Source organism: Vigna umbellata, chromosome 4, assembly GCF_029865625.1.
Source record: "Vigna umbellata cultivar VRB3 chromosome 4, Vumbellata_1.0, whole genome shotgun sequence".
Lineage (NCBI taxonomy): Eukaryota > Viridiplantae > Streptophyta > Magnoliopsida > Fabales > Fabaceae > Vigna > Vigna umbellata.
Window position 1 is genome coordinate 35,938,965 of NC_142168.1, and position 20,628 is coordinate 35,959,592.

Consider the following 20,628-nt stretch of genomic DNA (forward strand, 5'->3'; position numbering starts at 1 on the left):
ATAAGATTGTGTTTCAGATCAAAGCAGAACTAGTAGTTATGAAAGTGTTTGATGTTTTTCGATTTTCGTGTTAAGATAGTTTCCATAAAGTCATGAATTCATGTATACAACAAAATATATCTAGTAAATGAACAATTTGTGTTCATTACTGATGAGATTATCAGTAATAACCTAAAGGGATAAGGATGATGTGAAGAAGAGGCCAGAAAACTGGATCAATCCAAACATTATAGCAGCAGTAAGACACATCCTTGATCATTTAGAACAAATAATGACAAAAATATTAATAATGAAACAAAATTTGTAGCTGTTTTCTTAGAACATAGGCTCAACAGCAAGACACTTCAATCTTGTGGAGTCTGAAACTTTCAGCTTGTTTGACATCAGAGATCAAGTGCTGCCTAAACATGGTAATGAAAGCTTCCACTCTCTCATTCAACTCCTCCTTGGACAGCACTGGAACCTGCTCCTCTTCCTCCGCATCTTCCTCATCTTCTTCTGCAACTTCATTCTCAGCATCAACATAAGTATCAGTATTACTACCAGTACTAGTACTACTACTACTACTCCAACTTTGCTTTATGTAGCAATCTTTTCCTTCTTCAGTTTCTTGAGAACCCCCATTTGGTTTCTTTTTCTCTTTGTTGTCACTCTTCACTTGTTCAACACTGCTTTCAGTTTCTGAACTGTGATCTAAGTTGGTTGGCCTCAGAGACATGAAAAGAATGGCTAAAAGAATGACATTGAGGATGAGGAACACCCAAGCACGCCATTGCTCAACTAGAAAGTGTTTTAGACACACCATTAGCAGAAATGTACCTGCTGTGAACACTATGGTGTGTATGCTATCCTCCTTGTTGTTGGTTTCTCTCTTCATCTCCATATTGGAAGACCTGTTTGTTTGTTTGTTTGTGTTTGATTTGAGTTGAGTTAGTTAGAGAGTTAGAGCTTGGTATAAATGAGCAAGAGAAAGTGGTTGCTGTGGAAGAGGGAATGATACCCTTGTAGGTTATGTGGGGGACTGCATAACCACAATGAAGGGTAAAGTGGTATTTGTGATGATGGGGGAATATCACAGCAAGATGTGAATGGTGTAAGGTGCTGAGGAGACAAGCAAACACATAGGTACAAGAACTGCCACTTTGCCACTATGCCAAGGTCCTTGTGCTGATCATATCCTCATCCATCTAAGGAATTTGGCTTTGTAAGTTAGTATATGTCTCGGATTGGCGTGCACACCAAATCATGCATATAGCCACTACCCTTAAAGGGCTGATAGGCTCGTGACACTGGCACAGTGCTGTGTGTCACTCCAACTCCTTATTCAAAGTTCAAAGGCTTTTTTGCTTCCTCTACTTTCTTACTTCTGGATAACCAAATCATCTATCATGCTCCATTTTCCTCTTTTGCAAAAAGTTAGTTTTTTCACTATGATAAGTGTCTGTCACTTTTAGCCCTTAAACTTAACATCCAATATTTAGCACAAGTTCTGATGACACCATGATGTATTACTATAATAATAGATTTATGCTGACAAGACATACATACATTATGTTGCAGTATACCAGTTGAGTTAAAGGATGAACTAAAGTTGTGAAATTAAAATAATGACAAAGTTTTTGAGATTGAGAGGAAAAATTAGCACAGTGAATTGGAAGTAACAGCAGAAAAAGCAGATAGAGAAGTGGGGATTTGGAATCTGTCTCCATGCCCAAAATTGAATGACATGGTGCACTAGAGTTATTGGTTGAAAGACAAAAAGGATTGAAAACGTGATAGAGGCTAAGCACGCTTGATATGCAGATGTTTCACAGAGTGTCCCCACTTGTCCAATGATGTAAGCATAAAACCTTGTATGTTTCTTCCTTTTTTGCTGGTCCTGCCAAAAGTGGCCAACCATAGTACAAATAGCATCTTCATAGGTCACCAAATTCTCCCATGTAAATCATCACCATCATGTAGGATTTTTTAACACTTCCATGTTTCATCTCTGGGCTCTTGCCTTCGACCCTTGCTGGTGGGCTTGGATTTTGCTGTCATACCATCTTAAATAACCCTTCCTTTTTCTCCACAAATGAAACCTAGACAGTTCACATGTAAAACAAAAGCTATATTAGTTCAAAATTTGTAAATATCATTCATTTCATTACAGACAATCTTCTTCCCAGCTAAACAGAAAATTGATACAAGTTACAGGTGAAAATGCAATCAGTGGTCACCTTTCCCTAATCTTCAATCACAACGCCATCTTGCCTGCCTCCAAACGAATATATATAATAAATAATGGAAAGAAATATTCCAATTGAATAATTAATTAAGAGAAATGATGGACACACATAAGTTTTTTATATATTTTTTTTCATTTTTTACTTTCTTCTTTTTTAAAAAATATAAAAATTTATTCTTTTATGATAATTTTATCTTTATATTATATATTAAATGAATGTAAAAATGTATTATCTTACCATTACTCATTAATTAAATACTAAATACTGCATAATTAATTTCAATTTCCCCAAACATTTTTTGATTAATTAAAAGAACATACAAAATTTGACTGTGCTGATACTGTAAATATAACACAATTTTTAAAAACCATAATTTGACTAAATTTAAAACTGTACTAATTCAATAAATATAACACACATTATTACAATTGGACAAAATAATTTTCTAAAAGGAGTATACGTCCAAAACACTTTCATGTTGCCTAAACATACACGTTTTAGTTTAATGGACGTGGGATAGTTGTCTATTCTAATGGACGTGATGTTTTAAAGTATCTTCAAATGATTTTGGACATATTTGAATAATTTTTTTCATAAATAGTTTATTAAAATTAAATTAAGAAAAAGATTATTTTTATAAGGTTTAATCCTTTAGTACATCCCTATTTATGTAGGAATGTCTCAATTGGGTCCTCGTTTTTTAAAGTGTATCAAAATGGTCCTTAATTTTGAAAATTCATATCAATTGAGTCCTTTCCGTTAAGTTGGTTGGACGGCGTTAAAAAAATTCATGAGTGGATGCTGAGATGACGAACGAACGCTCGTCCACCCGCGAACGAACGCTCGTCCACCAGAGAACGAACGGTCGTCCACCAGAAAACGAACGCTCTTACTGCTGGACGACCGTTCGTTCCACACTGGACGACCGTTCGTTCGGTGGTCGACGAGCGTTCGTTCGCTGATGGACGAGCGTTCGTCCGCTGGTGGACGAGCGTCCGTTCGTCATCTCAGCATCCACTCATCAATTTTTTTAACGCCGTCCAGCCAACTTAACGGAAAGGACTCAATTGATATGAATTTTCAAAATTAAGGACCATTTTGATACACTTTAAAAAACGAGGACCCAATTGAGACATTCGTACATAAATAGGGATGTACTAAAGGATTAAACCTTTTTATAAATTAATATTAATTTGTAAGTTCTTTATGAAAAAGTTCACAATTCAAACAATAAAATATCAACTCATTCACTAATATTTTTTTTTAATTTTGATTAACTTATTTTAATAAAAGTTTAATGTTAACAAGGTACAATTATCACAGTTACAGCATATCGAGAATAATTTCGAAATGTAGACCTCTATGCAATAATGTCATAGCTACAATTAGTACCGATTCATGCAATAATGAAGAGAAAGAACACCATACCCAAAACGATTGGTCCATATGGTCCGAAATAAAAACAAAAAAAATGACCTGAAAAATCCAAATTTGAGATGTCTAGTACCGATCAATGCAGGAAACCCACGAAGAATAGTTGCTCAGAAGCATTTTACATAATCACAAGAAAACATACAAATATCAATCATAATTCTTAGTTAGTCTGCAATCTTTGCTGAGACAGCATAAATAAAGTACAGAAAAATACCAGCAATACACTCTTTCGAACATCCCTTTTTAACATTGATTGGAATTTATTAACAACTACAAATTTTAGTTGGTTTCCCTTCTCACTTAATGAGTTTCTTCTGATTTTCTAGTTTTCAGTAAATTTATACAAATGAGAATCAAATACATAGTTTTTTTTAACTAATAATGAACATGTTAAAAGGGCCAAATTCAATCAGGAACATCAACAAACTTTATCCCACCAGGTGATGCTAAAGTTCAGAAAAAAAAAATGATAAGAAACTATTTTTCCTTCTAATTATTTTTGTTATCTATCTATATCTATCTATCTATATATCTATATCTATCTATCTATATATCTATATCTATATATATATATATATATATATATCTATCTATCTATATCTATATATATATATATATATATATATATATATATATATATATATATATATATATATATATATATATATATATATATATATATATATAAATGAACAAGCCTCTTTCACATGTCCTTTTGAAAAGAGTACATGAATTCATATTGTCCATGCACTCACATATAGCTTACACCCTTATGATACAATTCCAAAAATCTTATCTTTGGTCATTTCAAGCTTCTGAGCTCTTACAACAAAATTCATCAGCTCCTTCAAGGTACCATATTGAGTAGAAGAGTAAAAAGGCCTCTTCCAACCATCTCTTTAAAATACTCACAGGCGGCAACCTTGCTTAAGAAAACCATTAATCATCATGACAAAAGTGTCAATGCCCAAGACCGGTCCCGATGCTGTAGAAACCATCAATTCACACTCTAGATCACGTATGGGTAATCTGAGTCTTTCCAAACATGTTAGGGATATAAAAGAGTGTGTGACTCCAAAATCAAACAAAACACATCAAAATTTCCTAGCAACATACAGGTGTGTAAGATTAATTTATCTGGTTTGGTAGCCTTCTCCACAGACTCTTTCTATTTCCCGAGGTTTTATTTCAGCAGAATCATATTGTTGTGGTTCACCCACTTTCTTCTTCTTGGGATAAACATTGGCAAAGTATCCCGGCTTGTTGCAAATGAAGCATCTCTTCACTTTAGCTTTTTTCTCCAATAAGTTTAGGGCATTCGCATAGGAAATGTGTCCCACCAAACTCAAAACACTTCAATGTTCCTCAATAGGATAGTTGTAGTTTATCATATGGCTTTTTGTGAAATTTCATTGATGATTCGCCTTTCAAAGGTCTAAAAACCCTATTCGGATCAACCTTTAACAACTATACCATTTTGGCCCTTTTTACTAACGCTAGAAACTCCTGTATTTCTAATGGCATAAATACATTTTTCAGCTCATGTCTTAGCCCTCCCTCAAATTTTTGGCATCTCCATTCTTCCGTAATATTCTAGGTATAAAACCTCAAGAGATAGTTAACTTTTACCACATATTCTTGTACTGATAACCTTCTTTGTTGTAAGGTCAAATATTCCGCCTTCCTTGTGAATTTTGCATTATTTGGAAAATATTTTTCCAAGAACATTGTCTTAAAGTTTTCCCAATTCACAACCTCACAACGAACCATCATCAACTTTTACATATTATCCTACCAATATTCGACCTCACCCACCAATAGAAACGTTGTATATGTTAATTTATGTTCTTTTGAGCAAGTCATCACCCGAAAAATCTTCTCATTCTGCCTTAGCCACGAGTCGACCCCATCAGGGGTAGCCTCCCCATTAAACTTAGTAGGGTCATGTTTTAGGAAATCATTCAAGCTAGAATAATTTTGAGATACTTGATCAACTTGTTGTTGTTGCATCTTGTTGACTATTCGTTCCAGGGTTTGAGCGATTTGTCCGTTGAAAAACATAATACATTTTAGCATATCATACATAACATTAATTTCTTCAAAAAAGACTAAATAACAATTCACACCATAAACATAATAAAGCATAGAGTTTTACTAAGAATAACGAGTTCATTCCCTACAACCCCAAAAGGATTTCGAAAACTTGCTCTAATACCACAACCCCGTAACATATCATCCTCTGACTCCTTTCAAAGTCATCCTTTTTGTTTCCATAATCTTTACAAGTATACTATGCTTACTCCCGAAACCTTACGGTCAAACCGATCTCTGCCTGCTTCCTTAAGCCTTACAAGTATACTATACTTTACTCTCTGAAGTCTAATGGTCAGACCACTCTCTGCCTACTTTCAAAAGCCTCCTAAGTAACTCTGCTTAAACTCAAAGCCTTATCGTGGAAACCAAATGCACTACTCTGGATGTACAATTACGTTAATAAAGAATTATACATCATTTCATAGCTAACAATTCGTCATATTCACTCAGCATTACACAAAATCAATGAATCATATCATCTCATCCACCTATCTCAATCATATTCATTCATTAATCATAAATTGGCAATAACCTATTTCTACCACGCAAATGTGAGAACCTAGAAAATAGAATATTAGAGCTAATAGGTGTTTTAAAATAATGAGACTGAGTATTTTAAAATTAAAATAACTCGCTTATATAAATAGAATTTCTTAAACTCGTTTCATTACTTAAAAAGCAAACCATCTTCAAAAGTCCTAAGTGAGATTATATATGAAAGTTAAATAGAGAAAGTGGGTTAGTGGATGAAAAAACAAACTGAGCTATGATTTCAAGTGGTAATGTTGATCTTGAGGTAAGGAAGTGTTAACAAATGGTGAGAACAAAGAGGAGATTCAAGCTCTTGGTTTGGTAAGAATTGAGTAAGAGTTAGTCAAAAAGTATGAAGATTGGGGTCTGAAGTGAATGTGGTAAGGAGAATTCATTAGTATAGTTAAACTACTATATTTAATGGGTTTCTCAAAATGGTTGAGAAAGGACGGCTTGGAAAATCTAGTTTGAGATGTATCATAAAAGGATTAGGTATTAATCAAGCTAGTGATTTCAAGTCGATAATGATGCAGATCTAAGCACAATATACAAGTTAGTGGGTCAAGAAAAGAAAGTAGTTCAGGTTGGCACGTTGAAGAAGTGAAGATGGAAAGCACAAGTTAGTTTCGTCGCTGCAAAATATTACTTTGGCAATGTGATATCATTGTTGGAAACTATATAGCTCAAGAGTGGATATCAGTAAAACAATGTGAAGTCGTCAGAATGGTTGGGTTTAAGAGTGATCAAGAGTGTTAATGGTTGGTAGTAAAATCAGAACACATGAGTGATCAAGTCAATTATATAGTGCTTCATAGCGGAAGCAAGAGAAGGTGCAATGATATCAGTTAGGTGTGATCTGAAGTCAAGGCTAGCTAAAGTTTTAGAAGGAATTTACAAAAGGTGGTAGAAGTCAAATGAGTGGTCATTTTGGTTTAACAAATACAGATTGGTTGATCATGTGAAAGAATGATTCTTAAAAGCTGAGATTTAAAGGTTGAGAATTTGTTTTGAGAGTAATGGCTAAATCAATCTACACTATCAAACACAAGAGCATTTTAACATAAAGACAAGGTTTTTCATGTCGGTAAAGTTATTAAGGAGTAGTATCTTTGTCAAATAGGTGGTTGTGATAAAAAATGTGAGGAAAGTATGTTTTTCTTTTTATCTGATAAGTGAATTTTCGAGGACGAAAACTTTTGTTGTTGGGGAGGATGTGAGAACCTAAAAAGAAGAGTATTAGAGTTGATAGGTGTTTTAAAATAATGAAACCGAGTATTTTAAAATTAAAATAACTCTCTTATATAAATAAAATTTCTTAAACTCGTCTCATTACTTAAAACACAAACCATCTCTCTAAAACTATTCCTCTTAGTTTTCTCTCCCTTCTCTCTAAGAAATCTCACTCCTTGGTCATCTGTTTGACAATCAGAAAGTTCCTATGAGATCACAGCTGAGTGATCTCCATATCTAACCGATTAGTTCTTCGTTTAGAGCAAGTAAGTTTTTACCTCTTTTTCCTTTTGTTCTCTGTCTATGATCATGCTTAGGAATCCCTTCGCATGTGTCATTTGTGCTCTATTCTTTATTCTTGTAAATTTGTGGTCCTAAGGACTCACTCCGATCACGATTTGGTGATGTGTAGGTGTTTGTAGAGTTCCTTGAGTTAGAAGCAAGAGTTTTGGCGTTCTTAGAGTTCAGTGACGTCGGTGTAAGGTAAGGGAAGCTAATGTTATTTTCTAATTTAATTATTAATTATAAAATGATATTTGAAAGTATTTAAAATTTATGCATGTTGTGGATTGTGTTGAAAATGATGGTTATTGGTTAAATGATGTTGTGTAATTTGTTGAGTATGTGTGAAATTGATTAGTTGTCATGAATGATGTGGTTGTGATGTTGTATTGATGATTGGAATTAGCTTAAATGCTTAAAGGGTGGTGAGTATCAAAGTAAATGGTTTGGTATTTGAAATAGAGGTCTTCATAGGCAAAATTGTAAGATAATGGTTAGAGTGAGTAATATGATATTTCAGGTCTGTTTTCATGTCAATTAAAACTTGTTGGAGCTTAGAAATAGATTAAATTTTGGTTACAAACTGATGTTAGTTGGTAGGGTGAAGTTTAGGAGGTTTTATGCTCAATTTTAGAGGTTTTAATAGGTGAAAGTTTAAAGGAAGTAAGCTTGATGTAAAACAGAACTTTTAGGTCCATCCTTAGGTGATTTAAAATTGGTTTGAACTTTAAGAATGTTAGGAAAACTAATATAAGACTCTTTAGTAGTTGATATATTGAATTCGGCTTGAATGGGGACTAGTTTTATGGGTTTTGATGGGTGAGATTTGGAATTAGAAGGTCTGGGGTAAAAAGGATGATTTGGGGTCTATCATAGAGTCATTTATGACCTATTTGTACCTTTGGTTGATTGAAATTGGTGTTAGAAAGAGTAGAAAGGAAATTGATGAGTGCATATATATATTCCCACATTTTATATTTAATTTAAAAATTTTAGTGAGATTCTTGTGCGTAAATGATTGATTTAAAGTGAATTTGTGATGATTGGAATTGTCGCGTTTGAGAATTAAAGAGACAGAAAAAGTGAGTTTTAGCGCATAAATTATTCTTGTATGTTTTAATGTTTATTTGTGCAGCTGAAATTAAAGTTTTATTGGTCCTAAATTGCAAATCAAGGCCAAAAATCAGAATTCTCAAAAGGAAATTAGTTTATTCAAGAAAAAGGGTTGAATGCACCCCTAATTTACAAATAAACACTCCTATTTCTGAAACAGGCCCAATAGATAAGCCCAACAGAAACCCTATTCTACTACACTCTTAAATTTCCTTACACGCACCCCTCCCAACTAAACTCCACTAGATTATGCCATGTGGCAGTGCTAAACTCTAAGTATCACCCAACCACATGTTGCCACCTCATTTACCTCTACCACATCACTTGCCACGTTAGTTTTGCCTCCTACCTCCAGAAACCCTAATTTCCCCTACATAAAAACCCTAGCCACCACCTAACCCTAGCTGTCGCCGTCAAGCGAAGGACTCGTCGGACCACCACCAGTCTTGCGCCGCCACCGCCAAACCCTCAATGTCGTTATTGTCGCCGTGAAACCAAATCACCATCGTCCTCTTTACCCAACCTTATCGCGACACCATCATCCTCCACTACCTCGTGAGTTCCACACGCCACTTGTTGGTTGGTTTAGGAGATATTTATTTTATGTTAGTTTGTTCCGATTTGTTAAAATATGTTGGTTATCATTCAATCCTATTTTCTAGGATATGCAGATGAAATCTAGGCTAGTTAACCACTCACGTATCTTTAGCATGTAAAATCATGGGTGGATATAGTCTTTTCAGTTATTTATTTTTTGGTCAGTTATCTCTGTATTTTGGCTTTATAAGCCAACTTATGTTTTGTTAATTTAATAAGAATTTCTGTAGCACATACCTTCAATGTATATATTATTATGTGACTAACAATTGGTATTAGAGCTTCTATATAGGGGCCTGATCCTAAATCTCCTTGAGAGTGAGAGAAACAGTGGTGAATGAGTGGAAAGAAACAACAAATTTATTTCAGAAAGAGTGTGAAAACAGAATGGCAGAGGATGATAAGTGTGTGTAACCTGCGATCCCAAAATTTGCTAGTCATTACGATCATTGGGCAAAGTTAATGGAAAATTTCCTATGTTCCAAACAGTATTGGAATCAGGTAGAGCATGGGATCACTAAAGTAGCCGATGAAGCAACCCCTTCAGAGGAAGAAGTTAAATTGGTGGAGGAGCCAAAGTTAAAAGACTTAAAGATAAAGAATTACCTTTAGTAAGCTATAGACCGTGAAGTGTTGGATACAATACTTAATTATGACACGTCTTAAGACATTTGGGATTTAATGAAGCAAAAATTCCAAGGCTCTACAAGGATGAAAAGATCACAGCTGCAAGCATTACGCAAAGAGTTTGAAATTTTACAAATGAAGGAAGAGACAGTCAATTCGTATTTTGCTCGTACTCTAAAGATTGCTAAAAGCGTGAAAGCGTGTGGTGAACATATGGGTGAGAGTGTTATCATTGCGAAAATATTAAGGTCCATGGTCTCTAAATTTAACTATGTTATTTGCTCAATTGAAGAATCAAACAATTTAAAGATCATGACAATTGATAAGTTAGTATTCTCCTTGTTCATGAGCAAAGAATGAACTGTCATGATGACGAAGAAAATGTACTCCACATTACTAATGAAGATAAAGGAGGAAAAGGAAGAGGATGGGGAAAACATTTCATTATAGGCGACCAAGGAAAAGGAAGACAACCCTTCAACAAAGCAAACATTGATGCTTTAAATGTCACAAGCTTGGACATTTTCAATATGAATGTCCCACCTGGCAAAATGCAACTATGCTAAGGCTGAGGTACAGGATGAAATGAAAGAGGAAGATGAACTCTTACTAATGGTCTATGTTAATCACAAACAAGGGAAGGAAGAAAACTGGTTTTTTGACTCTAGGTGCAACAATCATATGAGTGGCAATAAGGAGTGATTTTAAAAACTGGATGAAAGCTTTAGGCACATTGTCAAGCTTGGTAATAATACTAGATTGAATGTAATGGGAAAAGGAAATGTTAGATTGAATATCAATGGATTTACAAATGTGATCTCAAATGTTTACTATGTTCCTGATCTTAAGAATAAGGCTTAAATGCTTACTTGGTCCCTATGTTCAGTGTTAATTTTCAATTTAGTACCCGATTTTAAAAGTGTAGACATTGGGTCCCTATGTTATAAAGTTTGTTTGACTTCAGTCTTATCCATTAAGTTGGTTGGAACGACGGTATATGTTAATTGATGTGGCAAATTACTTATCCAATGTGGCAAAAGCAAATTTTATAGCAAAGACAGATATGAAAATATGCTTTGATTAGAAAATCAAATACATACGTATTTGCCCTAAGACATTCATTTGGAAGGAGCTTAGCTGGAGGAGCTGAGCTGAAGGAGGTGAGGTGAGGTGGGGTGCCCTAAGTTAAGAAAGGTGTTGTTGGTTTTCTGAAGGTGCCCTAAGTTGACGAATTGTTGTTGTTTTCTTCTCTGTTTGTGGTTCGTTTTTCGGGATTGGGGTTGTTTTGTTGGTGTGGACGAAGCATTATTGTGTTATTCCGCGAGGCAATGTCAATGAATCAGTGTTCGTCATACTCATGGGGGAGCTCTCGTGGTGGTTCATCGAGAGGAATGGTTGGTAGTCAAATATGCTATTGTGGAGAGCCTGTTGTATTGAGAGTCGCAAAAACTGTTAAGAACGAGGGGAAGCATTTTTGGGCTACCCTAATTACAATGTTTGTTTCCTTCGTTGTGTTTATATTTTGGGATACAATTCTTTGGTTTTTCCTGAGATGTTTTTGGTTTGATGTTTTCAACAGCGGAGTCGAAATGAAGAAGTGCAAGGATGTAATTTCTTCAAATGGTGCACTAAAGATAATGTAGATGAAAGAGATACTACAATTGGATGGCAAAGGAGGAAGATTCATAATGTGAAAAAATCACTTTTGGTTTGTCAGGAAAGGGAGAAGGTGTTAATATGGATGTTATGTTAGTTTTTCTTTTTTAAAATTTTAATTTACATATTAATTAAACAAAAATATTACAATAATTACTTTTCATTATAAAATTAAGGGTTAAATATGTTTTTAGTCCCTAAACTATTGACCGTTTCTGGTTTTCGTCCCTCTTCCAAAGTAAGGTACAATTTAGTCCTCAATCTTTAAAAAACGTTCGTTTTAGTCGAAAAAACGAACGTTTTGAGGACTAAAACGAGGACTAAAAACAAAATTTTGAGGACTAAAACGAACGTTTTTCTAAAGAATGAGGACCAAATTGTACCTTACTTTGGAAGAGGGACGAAAACCAGAAACGGCCAATAGTTTAGGAACTAAAAACATATTTAACCCTAAAATTAAAGTTACATAAAAAACGGCAAAAAATTAAAAATAATAAATAAATTCATTATAATATAAAGAATAATAAACTAATAAATACTTATATACTAAAAGCATTTGAAATAAATTGTTTTAATATATGTCTTACAAGTAACATTGTTGATCAAAGTAAACTAATTAGATTATAATCACGAACTTAATTATTCCTGGTTATATTATCTAAATCTAATCAGTCCAATGAGCTAAAATTTCTATACCAATTATATGATTCATGAAGTTTGGAATGGAGGAGTAGGTGGGTGTGACAATGAGAGAAAAACTCATGCAATTGTTTTTTCGGCTAGGTTAGTAAGCCTTTAACATGAAATTGTCACTTGAAATGACTTCACAACTTTTACATTTTTTCTATAAATAAAAAGGTTGAAAATTTTTCTCTTCCTCAAACCCTAATCTTCCATAAGTTTTATTTTTTTTATTTTAATTAGATACTATATTTTTATTTTAAATTGTTAATTTAAATAAGTAATTTAAAAATTTATCTAATTTTTTATTTAAATTATAAATTTATATGAATGATTTAAAAAAATTATTCAAATTATTTTATCTCATAACAAATCATATCCTAAGCAATTTAAGAAAATAAATATAAAAATATTTATTTAAGAAAAAATATATTTTATAATTAATTTATTTTTATTATTCTTGGAATTCCTATGATTCTCATGATCCTTATTCTTCTTAACTCACATTTAATAAAAAAACCTAACCTTACAATTATGTTTTTTTTGGACTAATTTTTTATTAAAATTAACTAAATAATTTTTAATTAATATCAACTGAAATTATTTTAAATGAATTTACTAACTAAATTGATCAATACATAAATCGTAATTATTTATCAAATGATGTAGTTTGACTGTGAAGTTAAGAAAAAAAATCTTGGAAGTAAAAAAATAAATTTAGACTGTGAGAATAACATATACCCAATAAAACACTAGAATAATTGTACAAAACTCACTGGAATCTACTATTCCATTCATGTATAAATTTATAAATCATGAATAAATTAAATAGCATATGAGAAATAAACTTATAAATCTATTAATTTAAGATTTTATATTGAATTTAGTGTTAAATTTTGTTCTATTAGTTTTCCAAAGAACTAGAATTTTTTAAATTTAATATAATTATTATTCTTCTAAATTACATTTAAAAGACTTTGAAGGCAAAATATTGTTCAAGATTTCACGGGATTTAAGATAATGCACTTTTATTATTGGATAGAAAAGTGATAATGAAATTAGTTATGTAAGAAAAGGATAAGATTGTCTTTCAGATCAAAGCACAACTAGTAGTTATGAAAGTGTTTAATGTTTTTCGATTTTCGTGTTTAGATAGTTTCCATAAAGTCCTAAATTACATGTATACAGCAAAATATATTTAGTAAATGAATAATTTGTGTTCATTACTTATGATATTATCAGTAACAACCTAAAGGGATAAGGATGATGTGAAGAAGAGAACAGGAAACTGGATCAATCCCAACATTATAGCAGCAGTAAAACACATTCTTGATCATTTAGAACAAATAATGACAAAAATATTAATAATGAAACAAAATTTATAGCTGGTTTCTTCAATCTTGAGTCTGAATAAAAAATACGTGATGAATAAAAGAGAAAAAAGAATATTAAAACCTGAGGCATCATGAACAGAGAAAGAAAATGAAAGGAAAGGAGAAAGAAACTATAGAACTTCGTAATAAATAAATATTTTGAAATATACATAAATAGCTTCATTTATTGTCTAGTTTAAGTTCATCAGATTTCAAAATAATCATACAACTTTATCTAAATAATCACTGAGGTTTCCAATTCCAAAACTTTTCAAACTTCAGCAATTCCCAATTCAATATGCAGCGTAGTGATGTTCTTGAGAAGCAAAAATGAGACAATTACAAATCAGTATAAGTTCTAATCTGCCGGCAATAAAACTTTTCTTCATGTAATTTTCATAGTTTATGGAGAGATATAAAAATAATACCAACAACAACAACAACAACAACAATAATAATAATAATAATAATAATAAACATCCTACAAACATATCCATTAGCTATCAAGGGTTGCCATCAACATGTCATGGCTCAAGTGCTAAGCTAGCTTGAATTAAGCACTTAACAGAGGCAACCAGCACTGTAGAAACAGCATTTTTCTCTATATGGATAGAAATGCAGAAATAATTTAAAAACCAAAAAACTAGAGTGCCTAAATGTTTACAAAAACATCTTTGATGTGCTAAGAGAGACTAAGATAACAACCTCAAAGGTCTGCTATAGTTGAAAGCCTTAAGCACCCATATCGATATCAATACCATTTTGCAGTTTGCAGACAATGATAAGCTGCATAAAGAAAACAAGTATATCAGCCTGGTGCTTAAATCCAAAACAAACTACCAGATAACCCTTCATTTTGCTTTAACCAAAATTTTCTTAGAACTTAATTCACATTCAAATAATCCATGCTTTTCTCCTAATTCAATTTGGAGTTGTTATTGTGTGAATTAGAATTGAACAAACCTGATAAGCAACCTGATCCAGGTGCTGGTTATTTGTAAAAGTTTCCTCCATCATGCTAGATTCTGGGGTTCCCATGCACCATTTTGTTTGTCCTCCACCCTCCTCTTCACTGTGCTCTTCTTAGAATCAAAGTTTTGGTGTGTGTTTCCCAAAACTTCTTTTTTTCGCTTCCTTTGGAATGTATACTTCAGAAGCTTACTTTCATCTACTTGACTGCAAGATCTATCTTTTTCTATAAAAGCTTCTTCATCTTTCATATCACTATTTGTAGATGAAACATCAACAACAACCTCAACTTTCATGTCAGAGCTTGGTCCTGTTAGATTCTGTTCAGCACTGTCTCCTGTATTCGATAACTTGTTATCCTTCTCAATTGCTTTCTCCACTAGCTCAGTGGCCCCATGCACAGGTTCTGCATCAGTCAAAAGTACCACTGAATTCATATTTTCATCCTTTTCATCTTCACAACATTTGGCATTATCACAGACAGATGAGCACTGCTCGAGAACAAATGATGGTTTACAACTTCTAAAAGCAGAAGATTTTATTCCTAGATGTCTATGCCTTCTTCTCTTTCTTTTCCATCTGATAATGGCACTAAGGTTGATAGAAGGTAGAGAGCACACATCTTTGCTCAATTTGCTGCTGTCATTAAAACGAAATTTACAAGATAGAAATTGAGACCTGTAGCCGGAAAATATCTTCCATTTTGGTATTTTAAGGAGCTTGACATGCTTACTAATTTTCATTTCCTCATTCAGTGCTCTAAATTTTGCAACTTTCCCATCAACATCTTTATCAATGACCCCAAGTTTTTTACCATAACGTTGATTGTGTACGTCTTGCATGAGCAGCTTTTCATCCAGCAAATTTCCTTCAAGTGCACGGATTCTCTGAGTAAATCCATTTCGGCAAAGTTCAGGTTCCTTGCTTCTTGTGATGACCGAAGCAAAGTCAGAGTCATGGCCAGAAGAATCCTCCAAATTAGAGATGTGCAATTGCTTCTTATCTAAGATGTTCATAGTCAATGATTTGTTTACCACATCACAGCTTGTTATACATTCAAGTTCTTTATGAGGAGACGATATTGAAATCTCGGGTTTTACACTAACACAAGTTGCAACCTGCTTTATGTTCTGCCCATTCAAAGGCTGCACCTGGTTATTCCTTATCTTTTCTAGCACAAGGTGTACATGCTTCAGTTCAGCCCTAAGATCTGTTACGACATCCTCAGCTTCATTCAACTGGGCTTCAAGCTCTTCAATTTTTCTTTGTTGCTGCAATGATGCTTTCTCTGCTTCAGCTGTCTGTTAACAAAGAAAGAATTAGTTTAAGGAAATGCATGGTCTAAGAATACCAGAAAAGGAAAAACACATCAAAGTGGGAATGCAATTACATCAGACAGTATATAAAAATCCAAGGATTCTTCAATTATGAGAAACCTAACTACAGAAACAACAATAAACTGAGTCATGTAATAAACCAAATTTCATTCTAAGATCTAATATTTAAGATTTGATTGTTGTTCTCCTACAAATCCTGACATGGGTATAACAGCTTCTTGTCATCATTGACCACCCAATATGGTGGAGAAATGTATACCACCACTCCTCCAATCACTTGAATTTTTAGGACTTAGTTAACAGAGAAATGGCAATATATATGTAGTGTCTATATATATAGTGCAACTACGTGTAAGCATAAAAATTATGTTAATTCCACATATAACATGGAATTCAAGTGACAAATTGGTAAAGATATGTAACCTGAAGCAGGACATATCTCACTGGACAAGCAGGGACGTAAAGATTTTTATGACTTTCGAAGGAGAAACAAGAAAATCCATCCAAGATTATTAGATTATAAGTTTGTTCAAACTTCATTAAAGTCAATGTTATAAACCCCGGATTTGATTCCAAAAATGCTATAGCAAGATAGAATATATGGAAAAGCTGCTATTAGATTTTTTTTTTTAGTCTATACAATGTCTACTAAACATAAAGATTCTCAGAAAGGATGAAAATTACTAAAAATTAATAACATTCATAATTAACAATAAAAAGTCATAAGTGTCTTAAACATAACATATAAGTAATTACCAACAAAAGGATGTGCCAATTATCATCTTCTAAATTCAATTCTTCTTTATCATTTTCACTATTATTACATCTATAGATTTAAATTTTTCAATTTGAAAAATAGGCCTTCAAAAAAGATCCAGTGCCTTTGTTCAATGGGGATTTATGGAATCTAACACATAATGCCTCTATAGGGCCTGCTACTGCCTCTATTTGGTCCACGAAGGCCACTACAGAAACCCCTTCAACGAGTAGGGTCCTGCGCGCACCGCCACACACTATAGTACTATATAACGCGCTGTTAAAAACCCTGATGAAATTTGTAATCCAAATTGAAAGTTCATGACAGATAACCGGTGGTGTAGATTGGAACTTGTAAATTGTTAAAATACCAATGGAAGAAAACTGAAATTTAGTTTTGATAGATATTTTACAGTTCTTACATTATGTAATTTCAAGTGAAAAACTTTTGACTTGCCAAAACAAAAGGATGATTAGAAAATAATAAATGCTTTGTTTTTGCTGGATTTGGAATTGAAAACAAGGCAAATTAATAAACTAAAAAATGCAAACCATGTGCGTAAGTTGACTACAAGATAGAATGTTAAAATAAAAAAAAGTGAATTATACCACTGTTAGCATTAGCAAAGGAAATGCATAAGGTGGGAAGCAAAATCCCATAGGAAAGAGGAAGAACACTATGCAGAGAATAAGAGGTTAATACTCAATTGAGTGAGCTATACACACACAATGAAGAATACATGTCCAAACAATCATCCAAAAACATCAAAGCATCCTACTGAAAACAAGATCAATGCTTACTTCAGAGGATAACAAAAAACAACTTGTTTAGGCCTTTTTCAATTACAAGCCAAAATGAAATACACAATAACAATATAGCCAAGAGTTCAATTTAACAAATTACTTCATCCAGAAAATGATAAATGTGAATTTGATAGAAATGGGATGAGAGTTGGATCTAGAAACAGTAACTAGAGACACAAGAATGTCTTTATTGATCTTAAAGAACTTCTCACACAGAAACAGTTCTCACTTGAATTAGTCCAAGGTATTTCAAGAAACTTGAACCCTCCCACACAGAACTTTACAATTGTCCTGACAAACTTCCCTCTATACAATATTCCTGCCAACTATTAACAAACTTCCCTTATAAATAGTTTCTGCTCAACTAACCGACAACTGACCCAACTAACTTCTTTCTCTGACACACATATTAGATAGAAGATTTTGTTTTGTTCTATCAGAATTCCACTTGAGCAACAAAATGAAAAACCTCATACTACAAGCACATCACATGTGATCATAAGGATCTTCCACTTCAGATTCCAAAATGAAGCTTAAAGTAGGCAGAAACTGAAAAATTGAAGGTGAGGGTGTGGAGCTAAAAGAACAACATCACTCAATCGCCGAGGTACTTGTTTGGTGTGCCATACAAATCACTTTTGTCAAAAACAAATTCTAAGACTAGTTGATGTGTTTGGCTACTATGGCTTCCAAAACAATTGACTCTGCATAATAGATTGATTCAGTGAGAAGTGAATTGTTCTTGGTTCTACTACATCGTGCTTAAAAATGGAACGTGACCCATAAAGTTTTCAAAACATACTAATAAATGCATTTAAAAGTGACTCTACTTCATCATTCACACAAAATCCATTCTTATAAACTGCGTTAAATGCTCACTGCCAGTCAAATACAAATCTAACATTTCAATATCAATTAAATTAAAATCTAACCCAAGCAGATTCTCAAATCATTATAATCATCAAATAACCATAACCACAAAATTTGGCACTGAAAATAAAACCTTGGCATCCATCATCTTCTTCAGACGCATTAACATATGAAGAGCATTTTCTTTGGTCGCAGTGAGCTCCTGCTGGAGCATAAGTGCTCTCTTTTCCGACACCATTACCCGACCTGCAGACTCCTTCATAGTATTCAGAATTACATCTGCATATGCCCTCTTCAAAGCCACCATTTCCTGCACAACCAAATATACTGTCACCGGAAGAACCACAATTATCAAAACCCAATCACATAAACATAAACACACAAAACACCAAACTTTCCCTGTTCTTTTCTAATCAGAATTTGAATTTTAAATCTGTTATACTGAAATTCATACAAACTTTTAGCATCCTAATTTTCAAAGCAAAATATTGATTCCGGTTGAAGTTTAAAGCTAAAAACAGTTAAACTGACATCTAACACAACTTTGATTATGCAAATTGTCACAGTAAAATATCAATCTCAACCATGATCAGATAACAGCACTAAAAACATTAAAGCTGAACTTGAAACAAACTTTTATTTCAGAAATTGTCACTCGGTAAAATTCTAATTCTAAAAGGAGAACAGTGCAAAACAAAAAAGAAAAAAAGAAACAGGAACTATATATACCGTTCTGGACATAAATCAAAACAAAACAAAAGAACCAAAAATCAAAACTAACAACATATCATTACAAAAATCAAATTTTGAGGAAATGGGTGCGTTTGAATAGCCATAAAACCATCAGAGTCGTCAGATATGGCGCTAAAGGCCACGGAGGTAGCAATCAGTGATGGTGACGTTAGGTAGTTAGGTTTGTTTTTAAAAAATTCAAAATTTCAAATTTTGAAGATAATCAAACTCACATGAGATTGATGCTGTTGCATTGGAGTGGAGAAAGAGGAATGGGGAGTGTAGAAAGGTTCCGGTTGAGAGGAGAGAGAAAACTTTCTCTCTCTTCCCTCCATTGTTGCTGCTTGACCAGTAGTGTGCAAATGAGTTTCGGTTACTTAGGGACAGTTATTGACAATTTTCTTTTGCTTTTATTTGAACTTTTAATCTATCTTTATTTATTAAAAATAACTTAACTGAATTGAGAACAATATTTCAGTTTAATTATTGTAGTTTAATCAGGAAAACATTAAATTTTAATTAATGTGTTTATTTACATTTTGCTTTTGTTAAATTAATTTTATTTTTTAAATTTTGAATGTTTCAGAATAAAGTTAATTATTTAAATTTGTTTCTTTAAGTGTTAGAGCATGTTATTAAGGAAAGATATTAGTTTACAAAATAATTTTTAGAAAAAATAAAAATAACTAAGTTGTTTTCGTGAATCTCAAAATGTTTAGTTTATGACTATTTCTTAATTTTTTTATTTTCATTTTCAATTTTTTTAAATCAGATTATTTATATTAAGATCACTTTTCGTGAAGTCCTCAAGTAAAAAATCTTATTATAATAGAATATAACAATAATTAATTATATGCACAATTAAATAGTTTTGTAGTTTTATATTTGGAAGGTATCATATTTTATTTAAGTTTCATAGTTTAAATGATTTTGTATAATCACTTGTAAATTACTCTTTCGAAATTTATGACAGGTCCTTGTGGGAGGACTTTTATTATATTAACAAGGGAAAGTAAGCTAACGTGTTTATATATAATTTTTATAATTTTATTATAAAAAAATTAGTTATTTTATATGTGATTTTTTAATTAAAAAATAGTTAAATTTATAAAAAAAAATTAATGTGTTTCATTTCTTTTATTTTTTTGAATCTAAATTTAGATTATGTAAAGTGTCATAAAAACATATAATTAATTAAAATATAAAATTAAAACAAAATGTGGACAAAATTAAGGATTTGACTAAAATTATGAATTGTTTAGAATAGCATATCAGCATATTTATTTTAAACTAGAGAGAATAAAATAAAAATTA

The 20,628-nt window shown here is 32.6% G+C and overlaps 2 protein-coding genes across 2 annotated transcripts; both read right to left on the reverse strand.

Moving 5' to 3' along the window:
- Window positions 1–208: 208 nt before the first annotated feature.
- LOC124820448 (Putative membrane lipoprotein) lies at window positions 209–1,391 on the reverse strand. Its single transcript, XM_047292135.2, has one exon. It carries the CDS (start codon window positions 881–883, stop codon window positions 329–331), a length of 555 nt encoding a protein of 184 aa, XP_047148091.1. The 5' UTR covers window positions 884–1,391; the 3' UTR covers window positions 209–328.
- Window positions 1,392–14,290: 12,899 nt separating this feature from the next.
- Window positions 14,291–19,680, reverse strand: LOC124820447 (uncharacterized). The gene is made up of 4 exons (XM_047292134.2): window positions 19,548–19,680; window positions 18,716–18,892; window positions 14,810–16,116; window positions 14,291–14,632 (listed from the first exon to the last, which is right to left on the reverse strand). The coding sequence occupies exons 1-3, from the start codon at window positions 19,647–19,649 to the stop codon at window positions 14,860–14,862; spliced, it is 1,536 nt and encodes a 511-aa protein (XP_047148090.2). The 5' UTR covers window positions 19,650–19,680; the 3' UTR covers window positions 14,291–14,632; window positions 14,810–14,859.
- Between the last annotated feature and the right edge of the window lie 948 nt (window positions 19,681–20,628).

What these genes read in the sequence shown, in the direction of transcription:
- LOC124820448 (XM_047292135.2), bottom strand. Translation starts at nt 883, where the DNA reads ATGGAGATGAAGAGAGAAACCAACAACAAGGAGGATAGCATACACACC.
- LOC124820447 (XM_047292134.2), bottom strand. Translation starts at nt 19,649, where the DNA reads ATGGAGGGAAGAGAGAGAAAGTTTTCTCTCTCCTCTCAACCGGAACCT. An exon ending in TGCAACAGCATCAATCTCAT is followed by an intron (nt 18,893 to 19,547) that starts GTGAGTTTGATT and finishes TTGGTTGTGCAG; the next exon opens with GAAATGGTGGCTTTGAAGAG. An exon ending in AGAAGATGATGGATGCCAAG is followed by an intron (nt 16,117 to 18,715) that starts GTTTTATTTTCA and finishes CTTTGTTAACAG; the next exon opens with ACAGCTGAAGCAGAGAAAGC.